The sequence below is a fragment of the Motacilla alba genome, chromosome 2 (genome assembly GCF_015832195.1).
Source record: "Motacilla alba alba isolate MOTALB_02 chromosome 2, Motacilla_alba_V1.0_pri, whole genome shotgun sequence".
Taxonomy (NCBI): domain Eukaryota; kingdom Metazoa; phylum Chordata; class Aves; order Passeriformes; family Motacillidae; genus Motacilla; species Motacilla alba.
Genome location: NC_052017.1, coordinates 4,961,127 through 4,987,190, shown reverse-complemented (window position 1 = coordinate 4,987,190; position 26,064 = coordinate 4,961,127). Strand labels below are relative to the sequence as shown.

General features: G+C 39.6%; 1 protein-coding gene across 2 annotated transcripts in view; it reads left to right on the top strand.

Moving 5' to 3' along the window:
- The first annotated feature begins 1,747 nt into the window (after positions 1 to 1,747).
- Positions 1,748 to 26,064, top strand: part of WDR48 (WD repeat domain 48) — a 29,100-nt gene continuing 4,783 nt past the window's right edge. Inside the window, exons 1-18 of one of the 2 annotated variants that reach the window (XM_038128098.1) lie at positions 1,748 to 1,856; positions 10,574 to 10,714; positions 11,026 to 11,104; positions 11,381 to 11,463; positions 11,576 to 11,705; positions 13,491 to 13,579; positions 14,411 to 14,512; positions 14,846 to 15,070; positions 16,819 to 16,893; positions 17,195 to 17,297; positions 17,595 to 17,692; positions 19,283 to 19,390; positions 19,738 to 19,834; positions 20,342 to 20,437; positions 22,506 to 22,611; positions 23,868 to 23,955; positions 24,518 to 24,594; positions 25,325 to 25,517. In XM_038128098.1, the coding sequence (XP_037984026.1) occupies positions 1,809 to 1,856; positions 10,574 to 10,714; positions 11,026 to 11,104; positions 11,381 to 11,463; positions 11,576 to 11,705; positions 13,491 to 13,579; positions 14,411 to 14,512; positions 14,846 to 15,070; positions 16,819 to 16,893; positions 17,195 to 17,297; positions 17,595 to 17,692; positions 19,283 to 19,390; positions 19,738 to 19,834; positions 20,342 to 20,437; positions 22,506 to 22,611; positions 23,868 to 23,955; positions 24,518 to 24,594; positions 25,325 to 25,517 (1,938 nt within the window). In that variant the 5' untranslated portion in view covers positions 1,748 to 1,808. Of the gene's footprint in view, positions 1,857 to 8,226; positions 10,431 to 10,573; positions 10,715 to 11,025; positions 11,105 to 11,380; positions 11,464 to 11,575; positions 11,706 to 13,490; positions 13,580 to 14,410; positions 14,513 to 14,845; positions 15,071 to 16,818; positions 16,894 to 17,194; positions 17,298 to 17,594; positions 17,693 to 19,282; positions 19,391 to 19,737; positions 19,835 to 20,341; positions 20,438 to 22,505; positions 22,612 to 23,867; positions 23,956 to 24,517; positions 24,595 to 25,324; positions 25,518 to 26,064 lie in introns of those variants that run through there. The other variant, XM_038128099.1, reaches the window with a different exon arrangement.

Below are 26,064 nucleotides of genomic sequence, written 5' to 3'. Positions count from 1 at the left end.
AAAAGATATAATTATACAACTACAAGTAGAAAATGTTTTGCATAAAAAAAGGCCTCCCTAATCCTCCAGGAAAAGCTGTAATAGCTTCTCTACTTGGGATAAGAGCTACACAAATTCAAGATATAAAGACATGCATTTTAAGATCAGATAATCACAGAAAAAATACCCAAAGGACATGGTAGATTCTACATAGCTTGAAACCAAAAGTGTTGTAGGCTATATATAATTTATGGCATGACTCAGATGCAACTGTTTGAAAATACTGTATTTAGGCTCTGCTTTATGGGATGTGAAACTTGGTGATCTAAAATACGATTTAAATGTTTTGTGTGACTAAAATCTCCTGAGACCTCATATTCTACGTCTGCATAAGCGAGGCATTCGAGTAAAAAAAACCCCATAGTTTTAGACTCCATCATGTCGAAAATCTGCTGTAAAAGGCACAAAAATACATTCAAATAACAATGTACAATGAGCCCAGTGTTTGCAGCGGTCCTCTGGAAGTGGTGTGTCTGTAACTCTTGCTGCTGGATTAAAGGAGAGAAATCACTGTTGCAGCATTACCTTTATGTCAAATTTGCTTAATCTAGCCAGTAAACACTGGATTCTAGCTCAGTTATTACGAATTAATTCTTCACTGTGAGGATGGGGAGGCCATGGCACAGGGTGCCCCGAGAAGCTGTGGCTGCCCCTGGATCCCTGGAATTGTCCAAGGTCAGGTTGGACAAGGCTTGGAGCAACCTGGGATGGCAGGGGATGGCGCTGGATGAGCTGTAAAGTCTTTTCCAACCCAAATCAATGATTCTGTGAAATGCTGCAGTGAAGGAAGGACTTTGGCCAAGGCAAATCTCATTTCACAACCACACACTCCACCTGAAACAGCAATGAGGACAACACAGTGAGGAGTTCTGTGCTGTTAGAAAAAGTGATCTGTATCAAAACAAGCAAAGTTTAAATCAGCAGAAGTAACAAATATCCTTACCTTCTGCTTAGCCTTGCAGCCAGCACTGAATAGGAATACCCGAATGCAGCGTTTCCTCCCTAACCCCTTACATTTCATCTCTCACAACACTCTTGTTTCACCGATTAACTATTAGCACCTTTACTGATCTAGCACAAACAAGTAACCAGTCTAAGAAATGGTGTGCTGAGAAACGGTGTGCTAAGAAATGGAGTGTGAGTCTTGCACACAACTTCCTACAGCTCCTCACCCAGAAGATTCAGGAGATAAAAAATATTCTGAGTTGGCAGAGACCCACAAGGATGATCGAGTCCAACTTTTAGGAGAGTGCCCCATATGAGGATCAAACCCATGGTGAGTTATGAGCACTGTGCTCTAACCAACATCTCTACTTCTTAATCGACAAGAATATCCCACACAGAGAAATCTCTGGCTATTATTAATGAAGTACAGAACCGTCTGATTATTACTGACAGCCGGAAAAGCTGATTTAGTTTAGTCAAGTGGGCCCTTTCTTATTTCGACATAGTCCTTTCGCCACCACTCGAGACAAAGCAAAGCAGGACGAACACACCGCAGGAGCATCAGGAGGGGAGAGGAAGGAAGCAAGAGCAGCAGGACGGGGAAGGAGACAGACCGGACCCGCCCTGGGGCCGGGCTGAGGCGGCGCCTCATGAGGCGGCAACATGGCGGGCACCGCGTGAGGGCGGGAACGGAGGCCACGCCCCCATTGGCCGCGCCCCCTTGGCCACGCCCCCGCTGCCGCTCGCGTATAAAAGCCTCGCGCGGGCCGGATGAGGGGCCGGCACTTCCGGTCGGACATGACGCCACAGTGTCAACATGCAAGATGGCGGCGCATCACCGGCAGAACACGGCGGGGCGGCGGAAAGTGCAGGTAAGGGCGCGGCGGGGCCGGCACGGCTCAAGGGGAGCCCGAAGCCTCGCGGGCCACGCCGGCGGCTGCAGGGTGTCAGGCTTTGGGGGTTTCCGTGGCAGCGCAGCCGCCTCGTCTCCCACAGCAGCGCTGCGCTGAGGGGAGGCAGCGCCGCACGCCCCCGGGGTCTCTCCCCCGCCTCCGCCGGCCTCCTGAGGCAGCGCGGGGTGAGCCGCTCTCGCTGCCGAACCGGGTCGGGTTCTGCAGCCCGCAGGAGGCAGAGCTGAAGCAGCTCGGATCAAAAGAGGCGGAGCGCGGCGGGAGGTAAGCTGAGAGCGAGAGAACGGTGCCCCCAGAGCTGCTTTGGTGGAACGGGAGTTCCCAGCAGCGACAGAGCTGCAGGTTCCTGTCTCGGCCGTGTCTGGTGCCAGGGTAGGTTTAGGTTAGATATTGGGAAGGAATTCTTTGCTGCGAGCGTGGTGAGACACTGAAATAGTTCTCCTAGTGGAGCTGTGGATGCTCCATCCCTGGAATTTTTCAAGGCCGGGTTGGACGGGGCTCTGAGCAATCTGGCCTAGAGAAAGCTGTCCCTGCCTTGGGTGGGGGGTTGGAACTGGGTGATCTTCAAGGTCCCTTTCAACCCAAAGCATTCCATGATTCTGTGATGTGCTTTGTATCATATTTCTGCTGAGTTTCTGTAAAACACTCTGTCCCTTTGCACATGTGAGCGAGGAGCAGGGCTTTTTCTTCTCAAATTTCAGCAATATCCCTTGCCAGCTCCCGGCAGCATTTGTTGAAGGAAACCCGTGGTGCAGGCAGTCAGGTGGGTGTTGACTTTCTCCACACATTTGAGGAAGAATTCAACCCTGTGCTTTGGGCCCAAGTGTACAAGTGGATTGTTCTAGCCTCTGTGGAGACTGGAATTACCAAAGTATGTATAAAAACGCAAGACTTTAACAGATACAGTCATTAAAATGGGTTGATTTTATGGTTCTCAATGCTTTTCTTCTTGTGATACTGCCTGCCCTTTATGCGTTTTTACAGCTTTCACTATGGAAAAGATTTAATGCGTTATCAATGTGCAAAGCTGCCTAGTGGCAAGTGCCAGATTCAGCTGTACCTATCCAGTGGGATCAAATGAAATATTGATTAGGCATGAAATAGCATTAGGAGCTTTCAAAACAGAGGTGGGTCTGGTTTTTGGACACATTGTTTATCACACAGAGGAAATGGGCATCTTTTAGAGCATTTAGTGTTTTCTGTGGTTAAGGGAAGCACTCTTTCAATTCTATATAAAGAATTCGCTTGCCTTGACATGAAAAAAACTGAATATGGTTTAAAATATAAAGAATGCCTGTGCTGCGAACAAGTTTTTACAGGTTCCACCCCTAAGGAGGGGGATTTTATTATACCTTGATATTTCTTTGATGCACTCCTATTTATGAAGTAGAATTTCAGCAGCTCCTATCAAAGGGCTCACTGTTTCCTTTTGTCACTATTCTTTTTGTTCTCCAAGCATTGCTTAGCTCAATGGTTGGTTTTTACAGGTGGTTTTGTGCTGGTTTATGATGTTTTGTCTGTTCTCATTGTGCTGTGTGGTATTTTTTCACCTCCTGTACTAATGACACTTGAGGTGCATGACACTGATCTGTGTCTCAGCAGTGCACTGTGAGTTTAGATTCAGATTGGTTGTGTTTCCCAGAGAAGTTTCCAGGCTCTGGAAGTGTCCAAGACCAGCTTGGACAGAGCTTGGAGCAACCTGGCATTGTCGGAGGGTAGAATGAGAGCATCTGTAAGGTCTCTTCTAACCCAAACCATTCCATGATGAACATTTACAAAGCTTGACTAGAAGCTGGAGGTTTTTTTCTTGACTCTTATTATTTCACCTGCTTGGTTAGTGACAGGACTTTGTTCAAGTAAAGGAGTTTTACGTGGCTGTTTTATCCATCAGCTGCAAATGGAAAAATAAAATCACTCATTTATTTTAATTCCCAATGGCTAAATGTTTAGGGTGCATCTACAGAGAGTTTTTGAGAGAGAGACAGAGTTGGAGAAATTTGTTCCAAACCTATGAGGCTGGAAGAAGAGGCTTTTACAAAAAAACAGCTTTTAGGCATGAAGGAACTTGATTCCTTACATGGCAGGAGAGCTGGTTGAAGTTTATGGAAATCAGAACTATTATTAGCTTGGATGCACCTGTTCTACTGGTAAGCAAAGCCATCCAAAATAGTCAGTTTAGGGTGCTTCTGCATATAATTTTAGTTTCTATTGCTTTTATCAGAGTTTTAGGCCTCAAAATAAATTCCATGCATAGGAAAAGAAAAGTTAAACTCTTTAAATGGGAGTCAGACATTTGAAGTGTCCAGTGGCAGGTGTTTGTGAAGATTAGCCCTGCTTTTCTGAAGGCTGCAGGAGTGAGGTTGAGTGGTTTGGGAAGGCAGTGAGGGTGCAGGGGTGTGTCAGATACTGATGTGGGAGGGAGGGAGGATGCAGGGGTGTGTCAGAGCCTGATGTGGGAAGGCAGTGAGGGTGCAGGGGTGTGTCAGACCCTGATGTGGGAGGGAGCGAGGATGCAGGGGTGTGTCAGAGCCTGATTTGGGAAGGCAGTGAGGGTGCAGGGGTGTGTCAGACCCTCATCTGGGAGGGAGGGAGGATGCAGGGGTGTGTCAGAGCCTGATCTGGGAGGGAGGGAGGATGCAGGGGTGTGTCAGACCCTGCTGTTGGCCGTGTGCTGCAGCTTTCACTTGTTGGCCTGGCAGTCAAGTCAAGGTGAAGCTGTTTCTCAGCAGGTGCCTTGAAGGAGCTGCCCTGGAGGGGTTGCATTGTAACTGCTCTCCCAAGCTTGCTACCTGGCCAGAATTAACTTACCCCCACACTCAAGACCTGTTGAAAACACATGAGAGTTTTGCCATATAAGGATCAGCATCCCTTATAATATGTTTGCATGGTTTTTAAGCACTTTTTATCTTTAAGTCTTGTACAGAGTAAGAAAATCTCATTGTCCATCCCTGGGAGTGTTCAAGGCCAGGCTGGATGGGGGTTTGAGAAACTTGGTCTAGTGGGAGGTGTCCCTGCCTGTGGCAGTGCTTGGAATGAGATGGTCTTTAAGGTCCCTTGCAACCCAAACCATTGTGATCTTTTTGAACTGATTTTTGTCATACTTGTGCACTAATACTGCAGCTTACCAGATGTGACATCTATGTTATTTTTATATTTTATATGTAATAAATGTAAAAATTGTAATTACTAATATATTTATTTAATATATAATGCTTAAGCAAACACATAGCCAGTATGTTGATTCTATTGGAGAAGGCTAAATGAGCTTCTTAATGCCTTCCATTACTTTTATTCTGGATCCTAGATAAAATTCAAATAGTCTACTTAATTAAAAACTATGTTTTTAGGGATACATATGCTCCACCAAGATAGTAAAACAATGTTGATTTTTTTTTCCCCTTGTATTTCTCTGCTGCCTATCTCATTCTGCAATTCAGATCTCCTAGAACCTTCCCATGATTTTAAGAAATACTTTTTTTTTTTAATTGCTCACTTAGAAACAAGGAATGAATGTCCTCAGAGCTCAGCTGGTTACTATTTCCTCCGTGTGGTTTGGTGGGATGTTTTAAAAGCAGATTTTACCCATCTGTGAAGATCAAGTCTGTTATAATGCATGTAATGTAACCAGGGTAACATGATCCCACCTCAGCTGATACAAGTGTTTCCTGCATGGATAAGTGTAAGTCCTGCAAGAAATTCATTTGGCTTTGTGTGCCAAGATGTATCTGTGGGCAGTAGCTTTGTCTGGAGCTCTTTGGTAGTCATTAAAATGATTAGTCCTGATCCATTTAGGCTCCTGAATCCCATAAACTCTTTATAATGAGGGGATGTTTGTGCACTGCTGCTGTGGAAGATTCTTACTCATTCTGGGAGCTTATAAAAGCTGTAGCAGTGTTGATGGCAAAGCTTTGGTTGTTAGTAAAACATTTCACATTTCCCATGCCACAAGCCCGTCTCCTCCCAGCTAATGTGGCAGTAAAGCCATGCTGATCTATATCCCAGTTTTTGTGTCTGGGGTTTGCCCCTGGCTCTGTGCTCTGCGGGAAAGGGCGCAGCAGGGCTGTGCTCCAGCCTGTCCTGCATGGAGCAAATGCCACTGAGGTCTCTGAGCCCTCACTTCTGGGGGTCTCCACACCCCTTTCCAGATAAAACCCAGTGCTTTACCTTCAGTGATAAGGTCTGTGTTCTTCAGGAGCAGAGGTGAATTTTATCACAGCAGTTTCTCCTCAACCAGAACTTCACTGCATTTATATTGTTTAGATGTGTTTGTGTACACACAGGTGTCACATTCGCATTCTCTGGAAAAATCCCTTCACCCAGGATTTTTCACCTGAGAAGCTGAGAAGCCTCAAAGAAAAAGGAAAACAATTCTTATCTCATTTGCTTCTCCTGTGCTGTGCTCACATGTGGGATGTGTTTGGAGATTGTTCACCCACAGGTGATTGTTCCATTTGATTCTGCTGTGAGTTGTTTTCACTCTTTGGCCAATCAGGGCCAAGCTGTGTCAGGACTCTGGAGAGAGTCACGAGTTTTCATTATCATCTTTTTAGCATTCAGTAAGTATCCTTTCTGTATACCTTTAGTATAGTTTAGTATAGTATTCTTCAACATAATATAGTATTATAAAATAATAAATCAGCCTTCTGAGAACATGGAGTCAAATTCATCATTCCTTCCTTCATCTGGCAACACAAATACAATACACAGGCTTGAAAATATACTTTGTTTTTGTATTTGTTATGTGTACTTACTAAATCTTCTAATATTTCTTAAGTCTATGCTAAGAAATGTATGCTATGCTACACTCAAAAACCCAACCAAACAAAAAAGCACTTTCTCACCTTTTTTCCCCCGAATAAGAACATAATGGAGAACCACATGTGGGTTTTCAGCAACCTTCCTCTGTTCTTATTAGTGAATGTTTTGGTTTTGTGGACTTGGCTGCGTGTCCCCCACTCTTACATAAGTTTCAGCTCTTTTAGTCAACTTGCTGTAGCTTTTATTGATACATTTTAAGTTCCCCATGCATTTTGACAGTCTTTCAACAGATTTTGTGGAACCCTTAATTTTCCCCTCTTTGTTAATATGGAGTTAATGCATTTAACTGCAAGTACCTGGATGCTTCTGGTGTTTTACCTGTCCAAAAGATTCCATGTGGTGTGCAATACATGTCTCATGTTGTTTTTAGTTCAGCCACATGTGCTGTGTGTCTTGTTCTAGTTTTGTTAATATACAAGATGTTTATTTCAGCCTGGTTAGCAGGAGTCAATATTTTTTATTCTGGATGAGCAAGAAAATTTATTGAGTATTTTCAGTGTAAACAGCTGACAGTTTGTTGGATATCATTAGGTCTCCAAAATGAGTTGGAGAGTCCATTTTTTGCTGTAGTCCTTTTCAGCTCATACTGTTTTCAGGACAAATGGTTTTCTTTGTCCTTAGCCAGCTGCTCAAATTGCAGTGATCGTTTCAAGTGTTGGTGTGGTGTCCCCATCAACTTGCTGACCACAGAATAATTTTCTCTCATTTTAATTCTCTTTGTTTGTCCTTGTAGTATTAGAAATTTTTTTTTTTAAATTAAGGAGTTCTTATTTAATTTGGATTAGAATTACTTTAATGATTGAGAAATATCTGTCATGGTTTCTCCCCATGACATGGAGGAAGTTATCATTACCTAATAAAATAGGGCTTTCTTTTTCTTCTTACTGCAACTGCTTCAGTTTTTAAGACAGTTTATCAGGACAAGTGCACTATTCCTTATGTGGACAGTAAATAACGCTTTGTAAAATTCTGAGGAGACAAAAATACCTGGTTGAATTCTGTGCAAGGCTGCAGTCACTGACGGGGAATTTTGTATCAAGCTCTTTTTGTTGTTTTGCCATATTTTTTTACATTAAAGATCTCCTGTATTCACACCAAGAAAAGGAACACAAGATTTTAATCTTGTTTAATTCGGTTAAAACAGCAGAGTTATTTACTCAAGTTTGTCTCAGGGAAAAAGAAGGATGATGTTGGGTTTCCTGCTCAACTTCTGCTGAGATTCAGTTCAGATCTACCAGGGAACAATAACACTGAAACAATATAATCCCTCTCTTTATCCCATTCTTTTAAAATAAAAACAATACTTGCCAAGAGGTGTTTGACTAAATTAATATGTGGAAGTCATTAAAGACAGTAGAGGGTAAATTAACTTTTGACTATTTCAGTGTTGTTGATAATGAGAAATGGTTGTCAGTCTCCTCTGATCATGTCTTTTTGTGAGGGAAAAACAGCATTTGGTTGAGCTGACTTTAATTTCATCAAGATTAATGTAGAAATATGACTCAATTTCCAAAGTCCTGTGAAAGTTTTAATCATATATGAAAAGTACTTTCTTTGCTAAAGTAAGCCATCGCTTGGGATTTTTTTTGCATTTTTAAATATTTATGGCTCTGTTTTTCTCGACTTCCTTTAAACTAAAAAGAAGTAACATCATTATGGGCAAAAAGCATCAGCGTTATCATGCTTAGGTGACTAACATAGTTTGACAATCTAACTTATGAGTGGAATGAAGAGCTCTTAAATTATACCTGAAAATATAACAAATATGAGAGGTGACTGACAGAGGAGGAACAAATCTGAAAATTGAGGATTTCTCAAAGAATATCCTGGTAGCATTTGGGAAAACAGGAGGTGAAGTGCCCTGCTGAGCCTGATACTGTGTCAGGAAAATATTGCTCTCTCTAATGAATACCATTAAATTTGATCTTATGACCTCCAGGTTTGTGTCTTAGCTGCTGACATCTTGTATTTTTAACTGATTGTTTTCGTTGGTTTTATTCAGAGAGTTTGACAGCAACATGAATTTGATGGGCATCCCTTTGCCTTGTGTTTGAATCATGTTAAACCTTGACTTTTACACACATAATCTGTGTGGGTCTTTCAGCAGTGCAGCCATGATATGATTAAGCTCAGGTAAGGAGTGGCACGTAGATCTTGCTCCCTGCATCTCACAAAGAAATAATACCTCAAGTGCTTGAAGTGCTTTAACAGAGCCCTTCTGCGTGGTTGATGGTGTCTCCTTTCAGCAGTGTCTCTGGAGCTGTGTGTAGGTGGAAACTTGAGCATGGATAGTGAGACTGTTATGGATGAGTCTGGAATGGGTGAGAGGAGCTGAAAGTATGGAAATGAGGACACAGTCTAAAACTGGAAGAGCTGTGGTACTAAAAAGGCTGAGAGTGGCTGACAGAAGGTCTTTAAGAGCATTGGGGATATAATAATACAGTTATGTATGTGTTGTACATATACAATTAGGTATTAAGTGCATCACATTAATAAGTGTAGTGAAGGATGTGTGGAATGATAATGGAGAGAGTTGAGGCAGAAGGATTCAGGAGGCTCTTAGTTGTGGTCCTTCAGGGTTGGTCTGTAGAGCTGCTGCAGCTGTTTCTCAAGCAGAGAGTAGCACTGGGTATGTGTTTTCTGGAAGCATCAGTGCTCTGGCTGTGCTGCATGAGATGGGATAATTTGATGGAGGTGTTTCCCACATTCACCAAATGGACCTGTCAGCTCTCATGGTACAGAATCTGAGCTGCTGTAAAATACTTCTTCTGTGATAAGCACCACTGAACATCTTAATTTGTTGGATTTATTTTGTGTCACTGAGATCTGATCTGGAAAACATTTTCTTTATACGACTTTATTGCAGTTACTGGAGTGAAAAATTGATTTCAGATCTCTAGCCCAGGACTACTCCTTGTAAGCATTTTCAGAACCCTGGTCCTTGTGTATCCAGAGGATTCCTGTTTTGAGCAGGTTTGATTACACCAAGCATGAAATTTTACCTTGTTCTGATTACATTTTATAGAATCTGGCAGGATGCATAACTGGCATCTTCCCCTCCTTTTCCCTCAGTGTGAGGGCTTTCCTCAGAGTAGTGTGTAAACACAGGGATCAGGAAAGTGAGTGCAGTAGCTCTGAAGAAACTGCAGTGTCTTAGAATTGTATTTACTGAACACTAATAGTGGAGACTGCTGTGGCCTTTCAGGGTCTCCTGAAATTTCCTTTTAGTTTTTCTGAACAAATCCATGCAGTAACCTTTACACACAATACTGTCAAACACAGAAGGAAAGAAACTAATGGAATAATTGATCTGAAAGAGCACTAAGAGTTTGAGTTTCTCATTATATTGGCAGGTAGGTAGTTCTTCAAAAATTGATTTAAAAGTAGTTGTGTCTCCTATTGAATTTGCATCTGCAATCTTTCAGGGCTTTGTGAGCCACGGTGATCATATCCTCTCCTTTGCGAGGCTGGGAAATACTGGCATTGCAGCTCTGGAAACTGTGGAACCCACTTGGGAAGTACACACAGATTCAGTGTGTTGTGTAAGATCACCCAGAACATGCACACACAGCAGGAAATTGAACTGAGGATTCTCTGGATCTAACTCAGCTTAAGTTGCAATGATTAAAAGAATCTTCTGGGCTCCAGTTCTGTCGCTGCTGAATCCTCTCTATCACTGTCCCCCATTTTGGGGGGCAAATGGCTTCGGTGGTGCTGGTAACTCTCAAACTGACAGACAATGCTTGTAAATCTTTGTATTTTCTACTCAATAACCTTACAAAGATAAAATTGGATGTTCAGATTTTCTGGCCGTGTGAATATCTTAATAGCATGACTGGATTTGTGCAAATGTGTTTTAGGTTTCCTATGTGATTAGAGATGAAGTGGAGAAGTACAACCGGAACGGGGTGAATGCGCTTCAGCTGGACCCAGCATTAAACAGACTCTTCACGGCAGGGCGGGACTCCATCATAAGGATATGGAGTGTCAATCAGCACAAGGTCAGTCAGGACAGCCTCCATGGCTCTAAACCTACTTTTTTCCAAGTTATCCTCCTGGTAAGCTGTGCCTGATGCTGTTTTTTAACAGCTGCCAATTATTGTGATCACGGAATTCTTTTGATGTTGCTTGTACTGTGGTATCTTACGTAACTGTGTAGTTCTCACAAAAAGGGTTCTGGGAGAGTGATTTCAGACAACTCTGCCCTAGGAAACTTTGAAACCATATGCAGGTTGAAGAAGGTACCACAACAGGATGTGATAGTCACAACCTTCTCCATTGGTGATGAGCTTATTTTTTTCTTAATTTGCAGCAAGACCCTTATATAGCATCTATGGAACATCACACAGATTGGGTAAATGACATTGTGCTCTGCTGCAATGGCAAAACATGTAAGTACTTAAAAGTTTCAGAACTGCAGTATTCAGAAACTGTATACAAGTAAATTATGTGCTGCTTTAATTATTTTGCACCTTTTCTTCGCATGTAAAGTTAATTTGTGATGTATATTTTAATTTTGGTAAATAGTGTAAACAGTTGTTTTAATGAAAATTGAAATGTTGTATGATTTTTTTAATCTCTTTTGAAAAACAAATTAGAGTAGTACAAATATGCTCTAAAGTAATCTATAAGCCATTAAAATTTAGTCTTTATTCTTTCCAATTTAGTGATATCTGCTTCTTCAGATACTACTGTTAAAGTGTGGAATGCACATAAGGGATTTTGCATGTCAACACTAAGGACGCATAAGGTGAAAAACATTATCTGTAAATACTGTGTGTGATCAGTGCCATTCTTACAATTAAGATGTACACATCAAAAGGATAACATTCATTCATATTCTTACATTTATTTCATTGTAGGACTATGTGAAAGCCTTAGCATATGCAAAAGATAAGGAGCTGGTAGCATCTGCTGGGCTGGACAGACAGATATTCCTCTGGGATGTAAATACTCTCACAGCACTGACTGCCTCAAATAATACTGTCACAAGTAGGTACCTGGGGAGGGGAGGCAAATGCAATGCGTTTTATTGAGTAGCATAATCTGTGAGGTCAGTTTAAAGCTATGCCTTTTTCTGTCTGTACATTAAAAATGGGCAGAAAATTTGAAGGGGGGGTTTGTATGGATTCAGTCCATTTGTTGTGTTATGTAATAGCTGGAAATCTAGAGCAGCCAACAGTCATGGCATTTAGAATAGAGGACAAGTGTCTTTGAACTGTTTCTCCTGAACTGTGACATGCTGGTTTCTCTGAAAAACTTGATAGAACTTTAACTTGAGATTTAAGATTTTAACCTTTCAACCAGCCTTTTATAGAAATGTTCTCTTATCTTATTTGTTCCTATATTTCTTGTGTTTTGTGATTTGGGGTTGGTTTTTTGTTTGTATAGATGCTGAAAAAACAGGAAGTACAGCTCTTAAAGCAGGACTTGATACATTTGTCAAATCTGTCAGAAGAATAGTTACTAGATAAACTAGACTAAAAAGCACAGAGTAACACAAAGCCCTGATTACATATAAGGATAACAGACTGGTGAGATCTAACTGACTAGAGATTGGAAGGCTAGCAAAAACTGTAGGTTCTACTCATCAGGGTTAATTTTCAATGTCACCCTCATCTTTTAGGAAGTCACCTGTCCTGCTTCTCTCTCCCAGAAAGGCATTATAGGGTGTAGAATGTAGGGTTATAGAATATTCTGAATGGTAAGGGTCCCTCAAGGATCACTGAGTCCAGTTCCTGGCCGTACATGGGACAGCCCCAAAAATCTCACCCTGTGCTTGAGACTGTTGTCCAAATGCTCCTGGGGCTCTGGCATCCTTGGGGCTGTGACAATGCCCTGGGGGAGCCTGTTCAGTGTCCCACCACCCTCTGGGAGGAGGACCTCTTCATGATTTCCAGCCTAACCCCCCCCAACACAGGTTTCTCCACTGTGACAAAATGTGATATTAAATTATGATATTAGGTTATCCTGTGCTGGAAACTTAGCTCCATCATAGAAATAAATCATTGTGTGAAGTTTCACATTTTTCCTGGCCAGGCAGTTTGTTGCTATTCTCAGCTTTCTTGGCATACTGATGGTATAGATTTGAGGCTTGATGAAATGCCTGATTGTGCTCTCTGAATAGATGATTTTCATTTGCTGTGTCTGTGCTTTTCTGAGTTGAGGGACTGGTACTTTAATCTCCAGAAGAGGGTTAGGCTGGTTGGTATAGAATTCTTCAGCTCTTATGGTAGGTGTAATGCTAAGGAGCTGCCATATGGTTTTCACAAGTGCAGAGGTAGCATCCCTGCTCAAATAACACATTTTAGTGCTGCAATGTAACTTCTCTGCATTTCTGCTGAACTAGAAGAGCCTTTAATACAAAATGTAGAATTTTACTGTTACCTGGCTTGGAAAAAAAAAATCTCTGCACTTAAATCCAAATGCTGTGTGTTACAAGATCACAAAGAAGTGTCATATTCCAATGACACAGTTGAGCAAGAGTAGCTTGATGGCCCTGGCACAGAACTGTGATGCCAAAAGGTCACCAGAATTGTAATTGACCATAAATCTGAGGGGTTACTTTGTTTTTATGCAGCAGTAGATTAAGAATTGGAATGGGGTTTTCCCAGCACTATGCTGACTATAGTCTTTCTTAAAGCAACTCTATATATGGGGCAGAGTGGCACTATTTTCATGAGTCAATGAGTATTAAAATACCAGTTTTGAGTCAATAAGTATGTTTTTCAAATAACAGCATTAAAATTGAAAAATGTGAATTTTATTTTGAAATAGCTTCTTCCCTGAGTGGGAACAAAGACTCAATCTACAGCCTTGCAATGAATCAAATGGGAACAGTTATTGTATCAGGGTCCACTGAAAAGGTAAGCAGAATTTGGTGGGGCTCATTTCACTTCAGTTCAATTTCAGTGTAAGAGACAATTTTATTCATTTTCAATGTCACGTCTGTAGCAGCTTTTGTGTTTTCAATAGTGAGGGCAGACACTTCTCTTAAGTGGGAGTGCAAGTGTAGGATACAAATCCTGCCTCAGTCTGAAGATGTGATGTATCCATAGAGCTTTAATACAGAGGGGAGACAATCAGATCATCTTGTATAACCCTCTTTGTCAGGGATCATTACATTTCCCCACAAGAGCTCTGATTTTTGAGCGCACGTGACTCAGATGATTATCAAGACTGAAGCAGTTGCTGCAGGTAGGAGAGAAGGTGCCAGCAATTTGCAAGATCCCTGCAGGAGATGGGAAATGAAGTGAGCTAATGAAGCTCAAGTGTTCCCAAGAGACAGCCCTTGCTCTTTGTTGTAAAGGAAGGTAGAACAGGCTTTAGTCTCTGAGTTGGTTTTTTACTAATCTAACCTTGAGAGAATATTTCCAAGACAATATAAAACAGAAAACAGGATACAACAGTGAAGCATGTGAGAGGATTCTCAGAAGCACATTTTATGCCCACATCACACTGTCCTGTTACCAGTCACTTCTATTCTTTAATTTCTTTATGAAAGAAGAAGCCAGAACAAATTAAATTAAAATAAGGAGAAGATCACATCAGATTATTAGAGCTGCATGAGATATAGTTATGTCAGTCTTGTTCTAACATTTTCAGTGGTGGATGTCCACATGTTTGGAATAAGGGTTGATTCATTTGGAAAGGCTTAATTTGGTGTAATGTCATTTATCCAATGTCTGTTTCCATAGGTTCTAAGGGTGTGGGATCCAAGGACTTGTGCAAAACTAATGAAACTCAAAGGGCACACAGACAATGTCAAAGCTTTGTTGTTGAACAGAGATGGCACCCAGGTATGTGCTTTAACCTGAGACAAAGGCATTTTACAGAGGGCAGAAATGTCATTAGTCCATTTCAATGTAATTATTTAATGTCATAGATTACAGATATTTAGTGGTTATGGGGGGGAGGCTGATGGGTGAAAGTTGTTTTAATTACTGTTCATCTAGGTGTGCAGTGGGTGTACATAAAATACTGGAAATCCTGACTAGAGCTGGTACCTGTTTACCACCATTTTAGAGGAAAAATATAACTATATGAATCATCAAATCTTTTTTATGGGGGAGAAAAAATATTTTGAAATACTTAAGTAGCTGTTTGACTGAAGTGTGCTGGTGGTTGCTCAGTGTCTTTCAGGCAGCTCTGACGGGACGATCCGCCTGTGGTCCCTCGGGCAGCAGAGGTGCATAGCCACGTACCGAGTCCACGATGAGGGTGTTTGGGCTCTGCAGGTCAATGAAGCCTTCACTCATGTTTATTCAGGAGGAAGAGACAGGAAGATTTATTGTACAGATTTACGAAATCCTGATATCAGGGTGCTGATCTGTGAAGAAAAGGCACCAGTTCTTAAGGTAATTGAGTTTAATTCAGAGAATCGTAGAATGTCTGAGGTTAGAAGCAATGTCTGAGGATCATCTGGTCCGGTCCTCTCCCCTGCCCAAGAGCACTGGAACCACATCAAGATGGGTTTTGAGTATCTCCAGGGATGGACAATGTGGTATTTTTGGGGTCCCCAGGATGAAGGAGGAAAAGATGAATCTGACTCCATGTTCTTAGAAGGCTAATTTATTATTTTATGATATTAGATTGTATTATATTAAAGAGTGCTATACTAAACTATACTAAAGAATAGAGAAAGGATACTTACAGAAGGCTAGAAGATAATACTGAAAAACCTGTGACTCCTTCCCAAGCCTTGACACAGCTTGACCCTGATTGGCCATTAAGTTAAAACAATTCACATGTTGGATAAGCAGTCTCCAAGCCACATTCCAAAGCAACAAAACACAGGAGAAGCAAACGAGAGAAACATTGTTTTCATTTTTCTGAGTTATCTCGGCTTCCCAGGAGAAGAAATCCTGGCAAAGGGACTTTTCAGAAAGTGACAGTGACAGGAGAATTCACAACTTGTGCCAGCATTCTGTCACTCTCACAGTATAAAAGGATAATTGCATGTTTTCTTGTGAAACAGTGGCTTGAAGTATAAATTGATTACAGGATTCACATTGGCTAACAAGTGTTTACTATACCACGTCTTCAGTAGATTGGCTCTCTCTCCTAAACTGCATCTGAAGTTTAATTGCCTGAAGAAGATGGATGCCTAGCAGCTACTGAAAATGTGCAAATTTGAATATTACTGAAATTGAATATGCTTTTACACATGAGAAGTTGGTTTGTCAGGCTATAGTACAATTTTAAGAAACTGAGCTGGCATTGCCAAGGTTTTGTACAAAAGTGGATTTTTCTTAGCAGCAGCATATGTGCACAGGACTGTTTTAGAATCTCTTACATACTCATGGGAACTAGGAGTAAAGTTGTTTGTGGGTTTTATTGAGCACTTAAGCATGCACAAGTCTGAATCTTCCAAAGAGACTGTTTTTTGAATTTTTTTGTTGTCTCTAACTTTAGTGACAGGACCTTGGAACCTGCCACTGCAGTTTTATAAGGAGTGTGCAATTGAAACATATACTAATAGATAGGAGCAGCCTGGCTTTCCTTGGGAGTGAACTCTATGCTAGAGTGTTAAGAGAATATCCTGGAAATGTTTATTTAGCTTTGGAAAAGTCAGGATGTGAGATTTCAGTTCAAAATGGTAAATGAAAGTAGTGGTCAGCTGTACAGAGGTCAGAAGGAGCTTCTGATCTTGGCCACAGTGATCTCATAAATGTAATGTCAGAGCCAAATGTATAAAATTCTGCTTTTTCTTTAGTATAGAACTTCTTACATTCTTATTTTAACCATGTGAAGAGTCAGAACACAAAGTAATTGAGAAAATGGAAAAATCCTGTATTTAGGAAACTGTCCATTAGGCAAGATTGCATCATGCTGGAAGTTAACTCTTAACTAATGTGTTAATACATTGCATCTGTTATTGCCCATGTCTAGAATTCATTTGTTGAATATTTGTAATAATTCCTCTGGATTTTCAGAAGTTTCATCTTGGCTACTTTTCATTTAAACTTTGTATTTCTACAGTAAACTGGAAGTAGTGCTGTTTCTGAGATACTTTCAAATGTAGGAGTGGGGTCTATACAAGACAATAGTAATTATCAAAGGGAAACTAAGTTAAGCCTGACTGAAAGTTTGTTTCATTATTTAGATGGAACTGGATAGATCAGCTGATCCTCCTCCAGCACTTTGGGTAGCAACAACTAAATCCTCTGTGAATAAATGGGTAAGTGATACATTTTACAGTCTGTGAATTCAATGGAGTAGTCATGGGGTTTGGATGTACTGTGATGTGTAAGTTTTCTTTAGAATAAACCATAAAATACTAACATTGAAATTGCTCGAAAGGTATGAAACTTTGAATTTCTCTCTTTGCTCTGTGTTTATGATGCTTTTAGAAATAAATTCTATTCCTTGGAACTGGATGGTTAACCTCTAAATAGCAGCATGAACTGGCAGTTGTTACTCACAGATAAAAGCAGAGTTTATAGATGATTGTGAATGTGTCATTTTCTTTCTTTCTTTAGACTTTGAAGGGAATCCATAATTTTAGAGCTTCAGGAGATTATGATAATGATTGTACCAATCCCATACCACCCCTGTGTACACAGCCTGACCAAGTTATAAAAGGTAAACAGCTGTTTTGCAGAGGATCTTGTAAAATCTGTTATCTTTAGCACAAGTGATAGAGCTTCAAGATTGACTTAGTTTTTTAAAAACTTGATGCTATGATTTCAACCAAAACAATGTGGTTATTGTCTATCCACTGCTGGTTACAGCTAAAATCATGTTTAAACCTTGGTGGTATCCAAGGTTTACACAAAAAAGTGAAACCAAAGATCAGCATATGTCATGTCATGCAATTTAATTTAATGTGATACTAGATAAAAATGACAGTAGTAACCTTAATTCTTGTTTGTTTGCCAGGGGGTGCTAGTATTATTCAGTGCCACATTCTTAATGACAAGAGGCACATATTAACCAAAGACACAAATAATAATGTGGCATACTGGGATGTCTTGAAGGTAAGGATGTAATTTCAGATTTTCTGCTGTTGGATGATTAATTATTTTGTGCCACTTTTTTATATATATATTTTTTTAGTGTTTGATATTTCTGTTGTAGAAAGTAAATAATCTCTGTCTCAGGATATCATGCAAAGTTTGCTTTTAGGAAAAGGAGGGGGCATTTCTGAGCTTTTTTGTAGCTTTCCCTGATGCGAGGTTGATATCTGCATTCACCTGAATTCAATCCAGTATTGACATCTGCATTCTCCTGAAGTTCAGACCCTTGAGTTTTTTCCAGGAAATAGTAATGTGTGTTTTGATGGGGCTTTGTTTCAAAGAGGGCTTGTGTTTGCTGGTAAGTCAGGAAGGCAGGGAAGTGAACAGAAGGAAGCCTGGCTCCTGCCTGGTGTTGCCTGGGCAGACTTGGTGTGACATTTCTTTATGCTGTTTTACCCAATGATTCCTCAGAGGAGAGGGGAAAGAGTGCAGAGAGAAAGGACTCAAATCCCACATCAGTGAGATGGTCAGCAATTTCTTCTCTGGTAAAAGCTTGTTTAAATTCTAAGTATTTTCTGCTTGAGCTATGCAGTGCAGCAGCCAAGATTAGTAATGAGGTAAAGCATGCTCAGCCAACTTACTGAGTTATTGAATTAAGTGAAAAAGAAATTAAGTCGAGGATATAGATTTATACTAAAAAATATCTAGATTATTTTTGGATAAGTTTTCTTTATTTCAGTATTTAAGTGTGCAGTGTTAGATCTCAGGACCAAAGTCAAATGCTAATGTTAATTTTTACTTTCATTCAGGTTTTTTTTTTTCCTTAGTAAAGCTGTGAAAAGTGTCACTTGATATATGTTTAAATACATATTCACTGTAGAGGTGAGATGATTTGCCAGAGTGTTGCTCCCTGCACTTGAAAGCTAAGACTTTATTGAGGATGCTAGAAGAAGGGAGGGAGATTTTCCTACCTGAAGCCTGCGCCCTTCAGTCTTTGCTTCCTGTAACTTTTCCTGGATTTTGAGGAAATAAATTCCAAGGTTGCAGTCCTTAGTGTTTGCTTAAAGCAAGTATTTCAGAATGACTCTGCAAGTGGATTATAATAATTTGGATTTTAAGAATTACTGAAAGGACTTTTAAAGTAAAAGTGTGAAAAAAGCAGAAATAAAGCATCTGCACGGAGATTCACTCGCTGCTGTTACCATTGCAGTAGTTGAGCTGAATTTGTTCCTTGATGTGCTGGAGATACTGGTGTTTGATGGAGTGCTGAAATATTGGTACTGATGGGGAGAAAAATGACAGGGGATATTAGAAGACAGCAGTCTACTCTGTGTAGGGAAAATGTTTTCTAGTAATCTGAAATAACATTTCCAGACCTCTCTACTGGCTTGATTCCACTACCTCAGAGATAAATGAAGAATAAAAATTGCTTATCATATAAATCACTATTTGGCTTTTTAAAAAGATTTAGCCTTTAACTTGGATGTTTTTGGACTGCAGTGCTCAGGGAGAGATCATTAGTCACAATCATTCCAAGTGCGTATGAAAATCAAGGAAAAGCCTTGAGGTGTTGATATGACTCAGTACTTGTACATTTCTTTTGGTGAACAGGCATGTAAAGTTGAAGACCTTGGGAAAGTAGATTTTGAAGAAGAGATTAAGAAGAGATTTAAAATGGTTTATGTGCCAAACTGGTTCTCAGTGGACTTGAAAACTGGGGTGAGATACAGCTTCTACATCTGTTGTTTTAAAGTAGTGTTTCACATTTTTTCATATATTGTTTGTTAAAAAAGTTTGTTAACTTTAGAAGAACATTCATTGCTTATCTGATTAAATCTATTTTCAAGTAAACCAGCAAATTTTACTACCTAATCAGAATAACAGATTTTTATAAATTAATTTACGGTATAGCCCACCAATACCAATTATGAATTAATACAGTTTGGTAAACAAAGTGTGCTTTCATGCTTTCAGAAATTCTTTGGTTTGTAGGAGCAAAGTTAGAAATTTATAGTCTTAGTCAATCCCAAGCAACTATTACATTCCTCATGGTCTTTTGCCAACAGATGTTGACAATTACTTTGGATGAAAGTGACTGCTTTGCAGCCTGGGTTTCAGCAAAGGATGCTGGATTTAGCAGTCCTGATGGTTCTGATCCAAAATGTAAGTTTTAACTAATAATAGTTTATTTTAACAAAGAAATCAGAATAAATTCCAGTATATATGTTTTGAAGTATTCCAGTGCCACCTTTGTCAGTATCTGGTTGGATTTTGGAGCTTATTTTCTTTATACTAAACTCTGTAGCATATTCCCCAAAGAAAGTATTTCCTTTTTTTTTTTTTTTGAAACAGTCATGTTCAGGGTTTACATTTAATTTTGTTTTAAACCTCCAAGATACAAAAAGAAAAAAGTAATTATAACCTAATGTAGAGAATGTTAAAGCACATGAGTGATTCAACAGCAGGGATTATAAAATCAGCTTTTCCTGAAAAATTGTAATATGCAGCTCTCAGATGGTGACAAGATTATTTCTGTGCCCATAAATAGTTTGCTTTGGGAACAGATCTGCTCAAACTCATGGGGAATTTTCAGCTGTGGATCAAATGGACAGTGTTATATTGCCCATGTTTTATTGTGTGATTAAGTTCTGCCTCACTGTGTGTTGACAGTAAACCTTGGAGGGCTTCTGCTGCAAGCACTTCTGGAGTATTGGCCTAGAACACATATCAATCCAATGGATGAAGAAGAAAATGAGATAAACCATGGTTAGTATTTTAATATTTTCCTTTTTTATTACTTGTCCATGCGTTGTTTGTTGTTTCTTAAACAGATACATTTATTGTCTTACACCTATCTCTCTGTGCATTATAGACCTCATGGGTTTTAGCACTTCTAAATTTGCTTTACACCAGAAAGTGTGTTGTACTTCCAAAAGTATCAGCAAAAATCTTAGGTCTGTCTGTAAAAAAAAAAAAAAGTAGGTGAATAAATGATTCTGAAGTTACAGAAACATGATGAAAAGTATTGATGAGAAACAATTACTGGCAAACTGAGGCTTGACTTGGAAAAGAAACACTAGATAATGACAGCAAATAGCAATAATTCAGTTATCCAACATTAGCAAGTATTCTCTTGACATAATTCCAGTTTTCTTCTAGGTAGTGTAGACAAAATAAAAGCTTTATTGGAAAAAATACGTTCAGTGTAATAATACATCAAGTAGCTCCATAGAAATGTCCTTAGAGTGGTGTGTAAGGTAATAATGCTGAGTCTAATCAGGCCTTAGATGGAAGCCATGTGAAATGTAAGGTAGAGGCTGAATTGGCAAAATAAGAGACTGTAACTCCAGCTGAGTTGGAAATCAATTCAACCCAGGTCAGTTAACTGAAGTCTCATTTTTGGTGATTAAGAAATGACTTTCTATAGATAGATGATGCAATTAAGAAAACTGTACATTCAGCATATCTCATTGCTTTGTGACAAGACTGTGCCAAGAATTAGTTTCTTGCTTCTTTCAAAACTGGCCTCCAGAGAGGTTTAGAGCTCTTGGCAGACTTGTCTGGATCCAGCTCCTGATTCTGACTGTTGTGTATTGGCAGTTTGCAGCTGAGAGCCAGACAAGGTTTGAGAAGGGTCACTCACAGGCTTCTGTGATGTTGGATTATTGATGCTACACTGCTTATTCCTGTGTAGAGTTGTGGATTAGTGGAATGTTTGGAGTATTCCCAACAGAATGTTTTCATTGCCCTTCCAAAAGAAAAAAAAAGGGGAGACTGGCACTGAGCAGTGACTTGGGAGGGGGAAGTGTACCTGTTGGACACTGGCATTTTTGTAGAGATACAAATTTAAATAAACACAAATTATGTGCAGTGTTGTTCCTCTCAATTGTTCAGAGAAGTGTTATGAAAAATACCTTTCAATCCATTGGATTTTTCACTTGCTGTAACTTAGTATCATGTTTACCCCTTCCAATACAGATTTTCTTTTTTTGTTTCTTTGCTTGTTACAATTTCTGACCTTTCTTTGCCTACATTTTTTTCTGGTTAAAAAGCTGAGGAATCTTTCATCTCATCAGTCTGTGCCATTTAAATTTCTTAATGTTGCTTGAATTCAACATCTCTTCAAATACAGTAACAAGGTACTACAGTGTAATGAAGATGATTTTTCCCAAGTGCAAGTCAGGCATCCGAATTCTTCTACATTGTTTCAAGATACCTTCTGATTAGAAGCTGCACTGTTCAAGAGGTGTATAAATAATGCTGATTTTTCTTTAATCTTGTCCTATCCACTTGATAAGGAATCAGGTTTTTCAGTCTTTGAAGAGCCATACTGCTGTAATTAGCTATAATAAATTGAATTTATAACACAGGAAGTTCAAGGCACTGTGAGTCTGAGCTTTCCTAGTACATTGTTTTGACATCTGGCAAATCCAGGTAGAAGAGCAGTGCAAACAACCCTTCGCAGTTCGCTCTAGAGAGAAAAATAGTCTTGTCTCAGCAGAGTCTGTTTAGTTGATTCCTAATTTTAGTATTGTTCAGTTTGACAAAAGAAATGGGGAAAAAAAACTCATAATTGGGTTTTGACTCCTGAGCTTTATTTTCCTTTTTTTCACCGGCTTTTGAAATAGCCCTTCCACAAGCCTGTATTGATCTTGTTACTCTCTAGTGTTTTTAATATGCTTGCTCTGTCTTGGAAATGGGGATTTTCTTGGTTTTCATGAAGCTTATGATCTTATTCATTTACAAAATGCATGTGCTGTAGGTGGAATGTGTGCCCAGTTTTAAGGCCTAGTGCAGTCTCACTGCTGTTTTTTGTGGGTTTTTTTTCCAACAGTGAATGGGGAGCAGGAGAACAGAGTCCAGAAAGGAAATGGATATTTCCAAGTGCCACCACATACACCAGTTATTTTTGGTGAGGCTGGAGGACGCACTTTGTTCAGGTATGAAAACTTACAAATACAAGTTCAGTGGCTGAACAATCCCTTTCTTAGTGCAAGCAGGAATGTTCTTTGGATCTGTTCTCTACATTTAAGACGTGCCCTTGACAGGCAAAATAAGCAGCTGTTGATGATGATTTGGCTTTGTGAGTTTGAGCATCAGCAAGGTGAGGGGCTTTAAAGCAGTAAGAGTTGTGTGTAGTCCTTACTTGTGTGTGATATTTTTGGATGCTCTTTCTGCAAACTGACAAATTAACTGTTTTACAGTTAAATTATGCCACTTTAGATTGTTGTGCTGATCTGAGGATGAATTATTCAGGAGCTGCTACTCAGTAGATAATAGGGTTCTGCTCCCAAAATTAGTTGATGGTCCAGCAGAAGGTCCTAATCTCTGGCAGGGAAGAACACAGGTTCTGTATGAAAAACCCAGCTGTGATAAATGATACATCAGAGACAGTTTAATAGTGCTGCAAAACAAGTGCTGAGCTTGCAAACACTGAATTGTTTGATATTTAGGGGTGGGACACGTTTGATTTGTTGGTTTTGTTTCCCAGGCTGAACAGGCCCCAGAATGATGTAACTTTGGTCAGTGAAACAGGGAGCCATTTTCAGCTTGGAAAATGACTTTTTTTTCCTACAGTGTCAGTGCATTTATGTTGTACCTGGAGCTTAGTCTTTGCCTGCATTTGGTTCTGGTGGATCTTCCCTTCTATGCAGCTGCTCCTGTTCCTCAAAAGAATGCTGGAAAGACCCCATTGGAGGGAGCAAGCCATGTTTATGGGACTTAAAAGGTGGCTTGCAGGACTCTGACAAAATACCTCATTGCAATTTATAAAATGAAATGTGGCTTTTTTGTATCATTGCATGTGCATATTTCCTAAAACTGGTTTTATTCTTTCCTTCAAGTGAGGGCTTAGCAGATGCTTTACATGCAAAGCTCATTTTCTCATTTTTCAGATGCCTTTCCCCTTCTTCTGACAGTTCTGTATTTCAACACACAAGCATAGCACAATCCAGAGCAAAGTACTTTTACATATTTTCTGTGTCAAAGCTGCAGTCTCCTGAGAGCCTACTCCCTGTTTCTGGGATCTGTCTTCCTACAGCTCCTTCTGCTCTTTACAGAAAATAATCTCTTCCCCAGTAAATTCATGATCCTAACAGAGTTCAGGCTCCCTGCCCATTAAAACCTCTCCTGAAAGCTTTTTAATGCAAATGGCAATAACTGTTGTTACAATAAAGGTTATTTCTTTGTGTATCAGGTTGCTATGTCGGGATTCAGGTGGTGAAACTGAATCCATGCTTCTTAATGAAACAGTGCCACAATGGGTAATTGACATCACTGTGGATGTGAGTATTGGGTGTATCAGTTTGGCTTTTTAAGTTTTTTTTAAGATGTACTACAATTAATTTTGCAGTATCTGAAATGACATTTTAAATTTTTGCTGTGTTTGTATTTAAAATAAGTGGTCTCAAGGTCTGTAATCAAGACCCTTTGAGATGCATCATTTTTTGATGTGTCTTGTTAAAGTACTTTTTGCTCAATTCCTTTTGACAGACTGTCTTAGATAAAGAATTCAAAGTCCTGTGCATAATTGGTATCCTTTCCTAGTGAGGACCTCAGGAATAGAGAATACACTTCATATTCCTGCTGTCTTTTGATACTATCTAATTGCCTTTGAAATAAATGATAATTTATATTCAAAAGCTAGATGATATGTGCATCATCTAAATTGGAGTGTCTCAGGAGTATGAGTAATTTGGAAGTTAGCTGTGGTGGGGATGTTGATTAGGAATCTCTCATGAGTTTGGATAATTAATAGCTGAATATACTTCACGTAGCAGCTGCTGCAAATAGGAACTGATAATGGTTCATCCTAAATTAACACTTCTGAAACTTGTTTGCTTCTAGAAAAATATGCCCAAGTTCAATAAGATTCCCTTCTACCTCCAACCTCATTCATCATCAGGGGCAAAAACTCTAAAAAAGTAAGTAATGCAAAGATGACTATCAACATTGAATATCCAAATTGCAGGAAAAAACCTGCAAGCTCAAGGAAGAAAAACCAACAAAAAAAGATGAAAAAAAACACCAAACCAATTTGCTGATTTTTCCAGAGAATTGTTTTGTTCTTAATGAATTTGTAGAAGTTCTTATTCATTTAGCAGCATTGCTCTAAAGCACTAAGTTATATCAGAATATTTAAAAGAACTGTGGATTTGCATTCAACAGGCAGTTGTTCTAGTTTATGCTACGAAATGTCTAAGAACTACCTACTGAAATGGGACCTTGTCTTTTGTGGTATTTAATCAGAAAACAGATGAATTTATAGATTGTTGCTCTGTTCAGAACCACAGCTTTGTTTCCTGTTGCTAACAGAGATGAATAATTGCTTTTTGAAAGGAAAAGGGACAAAAACTGCCAGTAGGGAATGCAAACTAGTTTGCCAGTCACATGAGCTGTAACTAGGAGCTGTGAGCAATGTAGATTTTTATCTGATCTTTTAAATATCTCAACTTCTTTTCTGAGTTTTTTGCTGTGTGACTCTTTGGATAAATCATGGCATTCTGGATGATCCTGATAATTTACTACCAGACAATATAAAGATGATGTCTGTGTAGTTGCATAGTTTGCTATAGCTAAGGAAGGTGTTGTGAAGATAAGGAATACAGTTTATTTCTCAAGTTTTTTCCTGACCAACTTCTCTAACTCCCATAGAGACCGGCTGTCAGCCAGTGACATGCTTCAGGTGAGAAAGGTGATGGAACATGTGTATGAGAAAATCATCAACTTGGACAATGAGTCTCAGACCACGAGCTCCTCCAACAATGAGAAGACAGGAGAGCAAGAAAAGGAGGAGGACATTGCTGTGCTAGCAGAGGAGAAGATTGAACTTCTGTGCCAGGACCAGGTAAGTTCTCTGCGATCAAAACCAGGCTCTAGCAGTGAATTGGTCATGAATTTTTGAATTCTGAGCTTGAAATGTGCTATAGATTATCTGTTAAAGCTAAGTACATGTTTTGACAATATTAACTTAGTTCTGACACAAGTTTCTGACAGTTGCAGATAGGCAGATGAAGGAATTTTCATAATAAACCTGTTTAAAAGGGCATGGGCCCCTTACAGGGCTACTTGCTCATAGTCAACAAATGGGCTTAATACAATTCCACAGGGTTGTGATTTTAGCATTTCTTGAATGTTTTGAGTTCTGCTTTTTTGGCAATTTTCAAAATTGGTCCAAAACCATTAATTGCATTGCATTTATTATGCCTAATAAATGTAATGGCAATCAGGCACTGAGGAGGTGGTTTTAATCTGAAGTTACATGTTACTCTGCTAAAGTCCTTCAGTAATGCATCAGTTCAGTTGCTAAAAATCTGACCCATTGCATGGCTCATCTTGGTATCAGTTTTCAGTTCGGTTTGCTTTGGTTTTTTTTTAATTTCTGCCAGCCTAGC